This window comes from Ambystoma mexicanum, chromosome 5p (assembly GCF_040938575.1).
Source record: "Ambystoma mexicanum isolate Mex_15411 chromosome 5p, UKY_AmexF1_1, whole genome shotgun sequence".
Taxonomy (NCBI): Eukaryota; Metazoa; Chordata; class Amphibia; order Caudata; family Ambystomatidae; genus Ambystoma; species Ambystoma mexicanum.
In genome coordinates, this window is record NC_090930.1 from 8,892,646 (window position 1) to 8,907,470 (window position 14,825).

At 45.7% G+C, this 14,825-nt stretch overlaps 1 protein-coding gene across 1 annotated transcript in view; it reads left to right on the forward strand.

The window, feature by feature from the left end:
- LOC138480447 (extracellular calcium-sensing receptor-like) overlaps window positions 1-14,825 on the forward strand; it is a 206,516-nt gene that overhangs the window by 59,866 nt on the left and 131,825 nt on the right. Inside the window, exons 3-5 of the mRNA XM_069612232.1 lie at window positions 5,294-5,669; window positions 6,365-6,592; window positions 8,938-9,061. Of these exons, the coding sequence (XP_069468333.1) occupies window positions 5,294-5,669; window positions 6,365-6,592; window positions 8,938-9,061 (728 nt within the window). The remainder of the gene's footprint in view (window positions 1-5,293; window positions 5,670-6,364; window positions 6,593-8,937; window positions 9,062-14,825) is intronic.

Below are 14,825 nucleotides of genomic sequence, written 5' to 3' on the forward strand. Positions count from 1 at the left end.
CACTTTACGCCATGCGCCTTCAGAGAAGGGATTCAGATAACACCTATCTCTTTGCATCATGCACCTTCAGAGAAGGGATTCAGATCCCGACTGTCGCTTTATGCCATTCACCTTCAGAGAAGGGAGTGAGATCCTGCCTATCACTTTACGCCATGCGCCTTCAGAGAAGGGATTCAGATCCTGCCTATCGCTTTACGCCATTCACATTCAGATAAGGGATTCAGATCCTGCCTATGGCTGTACGCCATGCACCTTCAGAGAAGGGATTCAGATACTGCCTGTCGCTTTATGCCATGCGCCTTCTGAGAAGGGATTCAGATCCCGCCTGTCGCTTTACTCCACGCACCTTCAGAGAAGGGATTCAGATCCTGCCTATGGCTGTACGCCATGCATCTTCAGAGAAGGGATTCAGATACTGCCTGTCGCTTTATGCCATGCGGCTTCTGAGAAGGGATTCAGATCCCGCCTGTCGCTTTACTCCACGCACCTTCAGAGAAGGGATTCAGATCCTGCCTATGGCTGTATGCCATGCATCTTCAGAGAAGGGATTCAGATAACGCCGATCGCTTCACGCCATGTGCCTTCAGAGAAGGGATTCAGATAACGCCTATCGCTTTGCGTAATGCACCTTCAGAGAAGGGATTTAGATCCCGCCTGTCGCTTTATGCCATGCGGCTTCTGAGAAGGGATTCAGATCCCGCCTGTCGCTTTTCTCCACGCACCTTCAGAGAAGGGATTCAGATAACGCCTATCGCTTTGCGTAATGCACCTTCAGAGAAGGGATTTAGATCCCGCCTGTCGCTTTACGCCATGCGCCTTCAGAGAAGTTATTCAGATCCATCCTATCGCTTTACGCCTTGCGCCTTCAGAGAAGGGATTCAGATACCGCCTATCGCTTTACGCCATGCGCATTCAGAGAAGGGATTCAGATACCGCCTATCGCTTTACTCCATGCACCTTCAGAGAAGGGATTCAGATCCTGCCTATGGCTTTACGCCATGCACCTTCAGAGAAGGGATTCAGATCCCGCCTATCACTTTACGCCATGCACCTTCAGATAAGGGATTCAGATCCTGCCTATGGCTGTACGCCATGCACCTTCAGAGAAAAGAAACAGATAACTCCTATCGCTTTGCATAATGCACCTTCAGAGAAGAGATTCAGATAACACCTATCTCTTTGTGTCATGCACCTTCAGAGAAGGGATTCAGATCCCTCCTATCACTTTACTCCATGCGCCTTCAGAGAAGGGATTCAGATACCGCCTATCGCTTTACTCCATGCACCTTCAGAGAAGGGATTTAGATACCGCCTATCACTTTACGCCATGCACATTCAGATAAGGGATTCAGATCCTGCCTATGGCTGTACGCCATGCGCCTTCAGAGAAGGGATTCAGATCCCACCTGTCGCTTTACGCCTTGCGCCTTCAGAGAAGGGATTCAGATACCGCCTATCGATGTACGCCATGTGCCTTCAGAGAATGGATTCAGATACTGCCTATCGCTTTACGCCTTGCGCCTTCACAGAAGGGATTCAGATCCTGCCTATGGCTGTACACCATGCGCCTTCAGAGAAGGGATTCAGATAACACCTATCTCTTTGCGTCATGCACCTTCAGAGAAGGGATTCAGATCCCGCCTGTCGCTTTACGCCTTGCACCTTCAAAGAAGGGATTGAGATCCCGCCTATCGCTTTAAGCCATGCACCTTCAGATAAGGGATTCACATCCTGCCTATGGCTGTACGCCATGCACCTTCAGAGAAGGGATTCAGATAATGCCCATCGCTTTGCGTCATGCCCCTTCAGAGAAGGGATTCAGATCCCACCTATCGCTTTATGCCATGCGCCTTCAGAGAAGGGACTCAGATCCCGCCTATCGTTTATGCCATGAGCCTTCACAGAAGGGATTCAGATCCCGCCTATCGTTTATGCCATGCGCCTTCTTAGAAGGGATTCAGATCCCACCTGTCGCTTTACCCCATGCACCTTCAGAGAAGGGATTGAGATCCCGCCTATCGCTTTACGCCATGCACCTTCAGAGAAGGGATTCAGATACCGTCTATCGCTTTACGCCATGCACCTTCAGAGAAGGGATTCAGATACCGTCTATCGCTTTACGCCATGCGCCTTCAGAGAAGCGATTCAGATCTGCTTGGTCTCTCTGACTGCTTGTTTCTTTAGTATAGAGTTTGTTGTACAGCGATAAGCAGTGCCTTTAGGGAAGAGTTTAATTTGTGCATCTTTCCTTCCATTGACAGCAATAAACCCCTTGCTAGTTTGCTGTGCCTTGAACCCTGACCTGAATTTGGAAGTAAGTAATTATTTTTGCTTCACTTACCTTGCCCAGCTCATACATTTTGGAGGCACTGGTTTCTCTGCTGTTTTAAATGCCGCACGCATCGCCTTCCACACATTGAAGTGCTGTAGGGATATTTTGTATCCATTTTATTTTGTTTTCAGTAACATTGTGTTTCCTTTCTGATGTCCCTGCATCAGGCTGAAGGCAGGGAACTGTGCTGTCATGTGCACCATTTTTCTTTTTACAGAATTGTGAGTAACATACACTCAAAATGGCAGTGTTGTGCAGATTAAGTCTTGTCCTTTGGCCTGCTTACTTTCTGGACTCTTTCATGCCCATTCCAGTCTGCAAACTGCCATGTATGGTATACACTTTCCAACTCGGGTCTCTAGCACAATGCTCCATGGGTAGGGACAGACCGGTCTCAATGAACATCCCGGCCAGAGCATGTCTGTTGCAATTTGGTGCAATCTGGTTCAATTTGGTGGTTGAAGCTGTCCATGATGACACAACCTTTACCTGGTTGAAAGTTGCCGGTCATTGCCATTGGTGTGCTGAGGCAGCCCCCACCCTGAATTTGGGATAAGAAGAGGAGTCCTGCATGCACTGGTCAGGTTGTCAACTAGAGACATGACCCCAAAGAAGTAGAGCCCATGATGACTATCTGGAAAACTGCTCTGATGCGTCACCAGAATTGCCAAAGCCGTCAGGTGAAGCCCCACTGCTGTTTCTGAGAAATTGTACTTCTGACACTAATGCTACAAACCTTGGTCTAATAGGACCGACCAATCCTGACCTCTGCACAAGAAGCCCAACACCAGAAGCCATTGGAAGAGTTTGGGTACCACTCTGTAGACTGACCAGCTTCTCAAAGGGCGTCTCTGTTTCTCCGGTAACCATACTGAGCTGGAGCGCATGACTCTGCAGTTTGTCGACTTGTGACGTAAGACCATCACTCCACATATGCTGTTGCTGCTCTTGTGCATGAGGAGTGAGGAGTCATCCTGGACAGGTTTTAGCACCTCACTGCTTACTACACCGCCCACCTTCTGACTGGAGTTGTGATCACTCCTACTCTAATCTGCCTCGTACTGCAGATCTCTCTGCATCACTGCTACTCTGCTCTGCCTTGTCCTGCAGGTCTCACTGCATCACTGCTACTCTTCTCTGCCTTGTCCTGCAGGTCTCTCTGCATCACTGCTTCTCTACTCTTCCTTGTCTTGCAGGTGTCTGTATCACTGCTACTCTGCTCTGTCTTTTCCTGCAGGTCTCTTAGCATCACTGCTACTTTGCTCTGCCTTGTCCTGCAGGTCTCGCTGCATCACTGCTACTCTGCTCTGCCTTGTCCTGCAGGTCTCTCTGCATCACTGCTTCTCTACTCTTCCTCGTCTTGCAGGTGTCTGTATCACTGCTACTCTGCTCTGTCTTGTCCTGCAGGTCTCTCTGCATCACTGCTACTCTACTCCGCCTTGTCCTGCAGGTCTCTCTGCATCAATGCTACTCTAATTTGCCTCATCCTGCAGATCTCTCTGCATCACTACTACTCTGCTCTGCCTTGTCCTGCAGGTCTTGCTGCATCACTGATACTCTGATATACCTTGTCTCTCTGCTAGATCGATCTCATCAAGGCCTTATCAGAATGCTTCCCCAAGCTCTCGATCTCCCAAGCTGGTCTGCCAAGGCTGCATCACTGTCACACCAACACGCCTCTCTCTCTCATCGAACTCCATCAACATCTAGCACCATCTCCAACAACAACTAAAACGCTCCCTTCTCTTCACCTCTGGTTATACTATTCCATGACGCACTCAAATCCCTATGGTTACTTTAAGCATTCCTTTGTTTCTCTGTGTATCAGCATTCTATATTCAGGCAGTGCCTGAATGTCTGTGTACTTTCACTCCGTGTTCTTGTCGTGCTCTGTGTCAATGTGACATTGGACATCATATCTCTGTCATGGCCTTCAAATGCGTGCCTTCAAACACCATCTTCCTCTATATATACGTTCATACCCGTTCACTCCACTGTTGGCTTCACGAAATCTCTCTCTCCTCCAGGGAATAGGCCATCTCGCCTCTTATGCAAAAAGCACTTCTCCCTCTATCCATGTGGTGCAGCCTTCATGGCCCCCACCTTTTCTGTCTCTATGAACACCAAGCCCAAGGCATGCTGATAAGCCAGGCCCTCTCTCCAATCGGACAAAGGCGACCTCTTATCAACCAAACTGTTTACGAATTCCTTTCTTTCACAGTGTACCATAACAACTCCGCACATAACCAAATGGCGCTTCTCTGTCTCATTCAGTGGAATGGCTTTATAATGCCAGCTAAATGCTTTCTAGCGTTTACGCTTTTCATTCGCAAATCCAAGCACTAGCTGCATAATGCAAACATATTCTAAGTGCACAATCTACATGCATACATGTGTACATATAACTACAAAACATACCAATGTGTCATTCTAAATGGTTCTACATGTCTTTTAAGGCCTCTTTCATTCTCTATAGTGCCTATCAAGTTTCTCTCAGCCTAAGTGCTACATTCTAATGCATAATACATCATTCTAAAAGCATCTCTTTCAACATATATGGCAATAACATAACTAAGCAAACCCTTCATATAACAGGGCCTATTTCTCTTTTCAAATGCATGGTAATAATGGGAATAATACAATGTTACTATGCCATGTACTCCTAATCAGTACTAATTAGATGATGGATAACTAAACAGGATGAATGGATAACTGGATTCCTAAATGGGTAATAATGGATAACAATGAGTAATGATTCTCTAGCAGTGAGTCTAATGATTACATAACAGAGTAATGATTGGGTAATGATAACAATCCAGGCCTCTGAATTTTATCAGGTTCTACACCTGCTGCTCTGCTCTCCCTTGTCCTGTAGGTTTTGATGCATTACTGCGACTCTGCTCTGCCTTGTCCTGCAGGTCTCGCTGCATCACTGATACTCTGCGCTGCCTTGTCCTGCAGGTCTCTCTGCATCACTGCTTCTCTACTCGGCCTTGTCTTGGCAACCCACCAGTTATGTCTAAACAATGACAAAGCTGAGATCCTCATTGTAAGCTTGCACACCACTCTCTGCAACATTGATCCAGCTTACAAAGCCTTTAACATTGGCGGTAACCTGATCCAGACCTCACCTATAGCCAAGACCCTGGGCATCTTCCTAGACGTCACCCTGGCCTCTCATGCCAGGTCAACGCCATCGCCTCCTCTGCTGCCTACACTGCCAAACCTCTTAATACAGCAAGCGTTCCTGACCAAAACCAACCGCCTCACCATAGCCAGAGCCATCACTGGAGCTAAACTGGACTACTGCAATGCCCTCTTGCAGGAACATCAGAGCGTAACTTGTGCAAGCTACAAACATTCCAAAACAATGCTCTCCGGGCCGTCCTAGGCTTGTCCAAGCACAATCATGTTTCAGAAGCCATAGAAAATGCCTACGGGCTTTCAATCTGCAAGCGCATCAAATTCAAGACCCTCTCCATCGCACACAGGTGCACCACCAACACTGACCCAGCTTACCTCTCATGCCATGTGAAAAATATAACCCACCTCACCAACTAAGATCCATAAACTGCAACTTCCTAGGAGTCCCCCAACTTCACTAGAAAGACCACAGGAGGATTAAGCTTTCCAGTCATTGTTGCTACGCTCTAGAACAATCTCCCTGTCGCCCTGAGAAAAGAACCCTCCTTCTGGATCTTCAGAAAAAAACTAAAAACATGTCTCTTCACCTAAAGCTGCCTGAGCTAAGACACTCAGACACTTTGATACCTGTCCCCCTTCTTGCCCCCCATTGTACTTTTTGTGTATATACTTTAACCTAGTGTAACTAGTGCCTAGATACCCAAGGGTTCAGTGCACTGCAATAGAAGCAAACATAATAGATACATAAATACATAAAGAGGAACCCAATGAGCAATGTAAATAATGAGATAGGAGCTTAGTGAGATAGTATGTATCTGCAGACCCATTTGTGACTCTTTTCTAATGTCCTTGAATGTTTCCTGAGAGTCTTGTGATTTCTGGTTCCAGGTGCTGCCCTACGTGCAGAATGTGCGCTTTAACACCAGCTCTGGGGAGAAATTGTATTTTGATAAATATGGAGATGTGCCGCCTGCTTTTGATTATATAAACATACAAATCTTCTCAGATGGCACTGACAGGCTGGTGAAAGTGGGGTCTTATGACTCCAGTGCTCCTGAAGGAGAGAAGATCAAGATGAAAGCTGGTGTGATGATGTGGAACACTGGAAACACCCAGGTAGGAGTCAGGGTCAGGTGCAGTGTGCCTGAGCATTGGGCAAGAGGATATAATAGCAGAGATTATAGAAACCATGAGTAATACAGTGGAGCAGAAGAAGCAGTTACTTGCTGGTGCCTCTCTCTGGCCTAGTATGCACCATCCCATGGAATGGTGCTTCTGCTGGGATGATGGGGAGGTGGGAGGGTTTTACGCTGCTGTTCCAGAGGCTGTTCTTTATTTTCAAGCAGATGTGTGTATACCATAGACTTACAGCCTATCAATGTACTCCTACATGCAAGATACATGTACACAATGCTATGGGTGGTACTACAATACTAGTTAATGTGTTTTAGGTATATGTTCTGGCAGGAATTGCTCCTAGTCGCATCCTGATCTCAGACAGGCCCCTATTCCAACAACATGATGTTAGGACACTTTTTTCTGAAGTCCAGCTAAGGGCTCCAGGTAAGGGCTTAGTTAAACCATCCAACAGAGGCAGGACACAACTCCACTCTGAGTATAAGGCTGTACAACCTGAGTGTTTGGTAGAGTAGACAGAGCAGCCAGGCTTATCTTATGAAGGAGAGAGGGCTGTACGATGGTACAAAGAACCTGTAGCATACATGTGGTTAAACAGAAACCGTCAATCTTTGTGGGTAAGTACTTTGTCATAGAATCATAAACACAAAATAAAAACTCAACACAATGCTAAGGCTACACAGACCAAAGCATAGACCTTATTCAGAATTACTAACAGTATTTCTAGGTAAGTCAGACATAATCATACACATTTGGAATAGAACACACCTATTCAGGGGGAGTAAAACCACAAGTAACTTTTAGATTACTTAGAATAATCCAACAGTAGTTGAACCTGTCAGTCATGCAGTGACACTCATTTAAGGAATCAGTTAGTAAACCAACCCTGTTACCAGGATACTTTTCTGAATAGTGGAACACACATTCATGGAACAGTGTAAACCTTTAACTACATTCAGGATAACCCTCAGTTAACCAGGCGAGTAAGACCTAATGTCATCATAAAATATAACCATTACCAAGAGGATGCTATCCGTCTCATTTGGTAACCTTCTTATCATGGAACACACAGAGGTTTGTGCACCTTTTGGAGGAGGAAGCGCTCATCTGGGATGACTGACATTTTATTTGTTTTCAAGAAACATGGTTCTCGGTGGAACAGTCCCTTGATGGTTTCTCTTCACTCCTAAGTCCGGCCATTCAAGGCCCCACAGGAGGACCGTGCACTAGTCTGTTAATCTTACTCAACAATAATTAAAACTATGAAATAATTAAATATGTGACCATCTGACCTTTTCTCCAATACCTGATCCTGAGAAGGGTTAGTGATTCTTGAAAATAGGCAAACGTACCGTCCCATTTTATCATAATTAATATTTATTTGAGTGTGAGAGATATCAGCCCAAAAGAAAGGCAACCCCTTCATTGATACTCACATCATGAAACTGTGCACACTCACACTGTAGGTGCCTGGTTTGGCAATAATCACAACACAATACCTGAGGCAGACACAATTATAGCACAGCAAACATAACCTGAACCCTCAGATAGACTCTGTGCATATTCAATGGCAGTCACCCCCGCACTGCACCCCGGAAGAGCAGAGGTTATAGAAACCATCAGTAACAGAGTGGAGCAGGGGAAGCAGTTACCTGCTGGTGCCTCTCCATGGCCTAATATGCATCTTCCCATGGGATGGTGCTTCTGCTGGGATGATGGGGAGGTACGAAATAATGAGTGTATGACTCTGTGAGAAGCATCATTGGCCAGGAAGCACCGATCACCTTAATGAAGCAAAAGCCAAGTCATCTGCACCATGGCATGCATAAGAACTAAAGAATGAGTATATGACTCTGTGAGAAGCATCATTGGCCAGGTAGCACCAGTCACCTTAATGAAGCAACGAGCCAAGTAATTTGCACCGTGGTATGCATAAGAACTAAAGAATGAGTATATGACTCTGTAGGAAGAATCATTGGCCAGGAAGCGCCAGTCATCTTAATGAAGCAACATGCCAAGTCATCTCCAAGGTCAGTGTGCAGCAAAGAACAACAACGCTAAGAAATCTCAATCCTCCACAGGCATTAACCCGGTGCCATTACATCTCAGATGATACCCACTGACACAGAGTTAGCGATTCAGTAGTCACAGTTCATGTATGTAAATACATATTTATTTGATGGGTCCCTTCCTATTTACATATGCCAGGTGTAAATGCCAACTCAAAAGACATGAAAACCTGTAATTTCTGGTGGCCACTGTCTGTTGCACAGGGCCGTTGTTCTTCTTTTTAGCTATAACTCTTACCCATGTGTCTTCATCAGGTCCCCAGGTCCTTCTGCACTGAGAGCTGCCAACCTGGGTTCAGGCAGTCCCCAAGGAAAGGAGAGCCCAACTGCTGCTTTGACTGTGTCCCCTGCCCGGCAGGTGATATTTCAAATAGGACTGGTGAGTGACCCTCCTATTTGTTTCTTTGTCACTTAAAATGTCCACAGCTTGCCTAAAACTCAATACCTAAAAGGTTATACATATAGGAGAGTATCTAGCTGATGTAAAGAAATATTTTAAATCATTTTTGTTAGCTGCCTCTAATGTATGTTGGGTTCACTCTGCTCAAAGCCACTTCTGTTCTTTGCCTCCTCCTGGTCCCACCCTTAACACTTGTTCCCAGTCAAGTGATGGACCTCACTCTGCTCAATACAGAATAGTTAATGGATTAATGTCTTAGACGTGGTGCGACCCACCATTTCAAAGAGCCATTTCTTGAGTGGCTTCCTGAATGCGCCTTGAAACACTTGTGCATAGGCGCGTTATAAAAGCCATATCATAATGTCTGGTGGTTCACTTCCATGAAATGGTGCTTGGTTGTGGAGCGTCGAAGTTTGGTATCAAATACGGAGAAAGAGGCTCCTCCTTGCCTTTTTCCTTGGAAGGAAGGAGGAGAGAAGGCCTAGGTCGGGGTTACTTGATATAAGCTTCTTGGGGGGTGTGAAATGCTGAAGAATATTTGGGAAGCAACCTGGGCCTTGTTAGGTGGAAACCTGTGCAGTTCCCTCGGGGACCACTGCAAAAGATTTAGGACTACAGGTGTTTGGCAGTAAACCCACTTGGTAGCAGTCTGTACCACACAGATTCACTTGGTAGCTGTGGCTGAGCAGTCAGACTTCCCTCAAGAAGAGTTAGGCAGTATGTGGAGTATACAAAATAGGGCAATTTACACAGCAGAACAAGCAAACACGGAACAAGGCTTCGGTGTAAAGATATATAGTTATTTATTTATAACAACACATCTATAGGAAACACTCTGGCACTAATACGGCAAACAACTTCAATCACAATTACTATACGAAGAAAAAGATCAATCCCCCTAACAATAGTTCGACAAGTCTAGGTTCAACGGCACCACTTATTTGCAGACAGAAGTGAATGCTTTAACCTAGATGGCACTCTAGTATTCGTTAGGACGGGAGAGAAAAGGCAGGGTATGAAATCAACTCGGTACCAACACTTTTAGGAACAAATGCAAGGCAAGTAAGGCAGGGTCTACTGTAGATCGCAAAGTTCAGAGGCCAGGCCCACTCGGAGAGAGGCAAGGCGATGTGTCCAAAAAGTATCACAGTGGAAATGCACTTCGAGTCTTTGTCGCAAATTGTTATAGAAAGATTGGACCAGTTCAGAACAGAGAGATGAGAAAGCTTGGAGGCGACCCAATGGAGAGGCGAGGATTCAGACACCTCACACTAACCAACACAAGGGAAGCCAGGCGGACACGGTACCTTGTTTGTGGAGAGACAGCTCCGACGGGGGCAGTTGTTCCTGGTGGTGGATGCACGTCGGGTCTTTGCCAAGAGAAGAGATGATCTCGTCGTCGAAGGAAAGTTGAAGATCGTTGCACCACCAGGGAAGAGACCAGCCGCGGAGTGCTCCGTCACAAGGCACCACCTTTTGGTCGCGGTACAGGGGTAGTGGCTATCTGGTTGCCGGGGTACTCTGCACGGGCAATTCGACCACTACGTCCTGGAACGAAGAAAAAGCAAAGGGGACTGGTTGTTCCCACCAGTCAGGGGAAGAGACTCTCCGGCGGGGAGATCTCCTCTATCATCGGGAAGTGGTGAGTCGGTTCAGCAGGGCTCCACCGGAGGTGTCATCGTTGCAGGTCGGCTCAGCTTTACCCTCGTCGGATTCTTAGGTCCTGTGGCGACTTCTGAAGATCCAGTCCCAAAAGCCCTGCGTTTATGCAGAAAACCCCCATTCATTCAGCCTAGCTGTCACTCAAAACACGCTAAGTGGTGAGCGGGGTGGCTCACCACTTGGGCCAATCACACCAGAGTGCGACTTGAGTTGGCAAGGCAACTCAGTCCAGGGTGCCTAAACCCCCTCCCACACCCCCTGTGGTACCCAGACAGAATGACACCACTTTGGAGGGCCTCTGTGTAGAGACCCGCCAAAAGTGGAACAAAGGGCTCAACCTTTGGTTTTAGGAGTCACAGAGACGAACACAGACACCATTTTAAAAACCGAGTTCTGGCAGAAAATACCAACCGATAGATTTATTTAAGATAAATAAACCGGTGGTATGTTAGAGATTAACGAGAAAAAGTATTAACCTCCAACAATGGGACGAATCCCATAGGGTTATATTCGGGGTTGAATATAACAAGTAGTTTCCACTGCCACCAGCCAAAACTACTAGTACGTCCACAATAGGATGGTGTGTACTAGTTCTGTTAGTAAATGTAGGTCTAGTAAAGCCAATGGTGACTTTACATGCCCGGGGAGACAGTAGTCAGTCTCCGGGCATGGAGTCTATGGTGGGGGTCCTCTAGGACGCCCCATTTCTACGGCACGGAGGGTGCGGTGTAACACACATAGAAAAACATATGAGACCCTATGGGGTAAAAGACCCCATAGCCCATAGAACACATTGACATTCAAAGGAATTACACACATTCATGTCCAAGAGTGGGAGAAAAAGAGTCTCACTCTTGGCAGGATGGACAAAAACATACTCCAGAAATCCAGCAAAGCTGCTGGGGGACTCACTAGGTTAGGAAGTTCAGCCTAAACAGATAATTCTCCCTAACAGGCCTTCCCATGGTAATGGATCTATCATGTATGTTTGACATGTGACTAACTGTGCCCCAGCCAGACATTCCTCCCTGAGGTCAGTGTCTACCAATGATTCTCCTTCATGTCCTTTATAAACAGCAGTGTTACTCCTCTGGAATAAATGCCTGCATCTTGCAACCATGAGATTGAATTTGCTCTCCAACAGACCTACAGAGAATTGCCAACTCCAGCTGTGCTCTTCCCATCAAATTCAGAAGTGTGGAAGGCACGTCCATTGCTTTCCAGACTTGAACCAGTCACCTGTGTGCTGTGCCCTCATCATTGCAGCGTGTGCTTTGGCATACTGAGATAGCCGACTGCACATTTTAACATGCTCTCTCGTCCTGTTTGACTTGAAAATGCTCGTCTTGCTAAGGAAGTGCTGGTTCTTACAGGCCACAGCGCCACCTGTACTTGTGCAGGAAGAACCTAGCACCCTTTTCAAATGTGAAAAGCAGCACAGGCCATGACAAGGAATCTGGCAGAAGTCACCACTGTGCCTCTGAGCACAGCCCTTTCCTTGCCTGCAACTACACATATGTCGTTTGTGGGTCTAGTTAGTGTTTACTTTATCTCTTAGAACTCGTGGTACGATGTCTCCCCGCTCTCCAATCTTTAAGCACATTCAACCCTAAATGGGTGCTGTCAGTGTGTGACTGAATCCCTAACGTATTACCGTACACATTGTACATGTCATGAGCAGAACACATCAGTCATATAAAACAGAACGAATGGCATTTCAATGTGTCATCTTAGCACAACATATTTCCAAAATTGTAAATGGACGTAAATGATTGCACTGGCCATTAATGGGTCATTTAATGCATTTTATTACATAAATATACTGCATCTCAGCTTACTTCTTGAATGTAAGAATGCAATACATCTTAGCCCGTCTTTTGACACAATTTAAAACACAGTTCACATATCATTCTGAGCAGGTGCTAAAAATACAACCTCTTTTCATAATATCAAGAACAATAACTCCTCCTCTCATCGCGACCCCCAGTGGTCCAAGCATGATCTCTTGGAAATGCCAAGATCAAAGCATAGTCAATTCATAACACCAGCATAGCTGCACAGCGGTGTCTACTACCTATACATAGTGGTGAACTAAACCAAAGGTATGTATCTTTCTCTCAATGATGGAGAAATACAACCTTGCCAGGCACATCCATTTAATAACTAAACCCAAAGGCAACTGCAATGAAAACTAATGGTGAGCACTAGAGTATAGTTCAGAAATGTGCTTATCAATATGGAACAAATGCAAGTTCATAATGCAAAGCTCAAACGAATAATAATGCAAGCACATTCAGTTCAATCTCTAAATGTGTACATGTAATTCTAATATGGAACACCATGATGATACTGAATGCTGAATGAATGAAGGAGCCTACAGCCAGCCCTTACTGGATACCTGCTTTTTAGCTAAGCAAAGACACCCCCTGTCAAAGATGGGGCTTCTTAAGGATAACAGGATCTTCGGGGGTGCTTCTTCAGACAATCAGCTTGCCAACTGGTCAGTCGGTCAGTGCCACAATCAATCAGATAGTCAGTCTGCTTGCCTGCCAGCTCCCGAATGGAGATGTGTCATCCATTACACACCCACAAGCTCACATCTCCATTGATGGACAGCCTTCTGAGTCTGGGATTCCCACGGCAATACGACTAAGCAAACGTTCTGAAACCCTGCCCCTATGGTGTCTGTGTTCAATTATCACTCCCCAAGTCTTATAAATTGGTCACCAGTTTTTTTAGGTTTGTTGAACAATTCCCAATTCTTGATATCATAAAAACGGACAAAAATATAACTGCTTACTCTGTCTACCGTTGGGCAGCAGCAAACCTACCCTATATTAAGTCCCTGGAAATATTCTGCTGGTGAGTGAGTGGTATCATGTGTGCTGTAGCCAACCCCTTGTGTCATCCCTGTATGAGGAGCAAGGACATGTTACATAGCTCTTCTTGCTTTTTTTTTTTTTATTTTTATTTTCACAATTAACAAAAGAGCAATATACACAAATCATTACAATGAACACCCAATTATATGCAAACCCCCACCCACAGACATCTTGTTCAATATCAGGCCTAATACAATAAAATAAATGTACCCCATATCTTGTTGAATAATGCATTCTTCTTCTCCCTTAGATACAGAACCCTTTCTATGTCAGCTAGAATATGCTTCTCAGCAATCCACATTTCAATTGTAACGGGGAGTAGAGGTCTTCCAATGTCTCAATATCAGTTTATTTCCCACCATTGCTCCCCGAAAGATCCACTTTCTCTGGGAAGTACTGAAGTCCTCCAGATCATCAGTGCTGACCAGCACAATGGTCTTAAAATCCATGTGAATTCTCTCCCCGAGAACCTTCTCACATATCTGGTGGAATTCAAACCACATACCCCTCACCCTTGAACATTCCCACAGCATGTGTTCAAAGGTGCCCGCCTCATGTACACATGGCCAACAGTCCGAATTATCACTCATTCCCCTTTCCATCAGTCTCTCAGGCATCCAATATGTTCTATGCAGAATTTTGATCTGACGCAATCTTTCAACAAGACTCAAAGAACACAATTTCACATTCTCACAAATTCGAGACCAATGATCCTCCACAATGTCCTCACCAATCCTCCGGTTCCAATCCAGTCTCACAGCATCATTTGTCTTAAAGTTAGACACAATTTGTTTATTAACATAGCTAACTAGGCCACAACCACTCACCCCCGGGTTCCAACCAAGCAGATCCACATTGATTCCTTTTTCCACATTTACATCACCCAGCGCTCTCCTGATCTTCTGGTAATCCGCCAGACAAAAAGTAGGAATATCAAACTTCAACCATATCTCCCTAGCTGTCATCCAAGTCATACCATTAAAAGGTCCCCAATCCACTGAACCCCAGCAAGTAACCAATCATGCCAAAACAAAGCTTTCCCTTCATGCGTGACACCCGGATTCAGCCAAACTGAAGCACTCGGATCTCTCAATGCATTGAAACCTAAACATTCATTCAAGACCAACCATGAAATCCGTAGACTCCTAGTCAACAGGTTCTCCAACTTCTTTCTGCATGGCTGACTCGTCAGCAGAGCC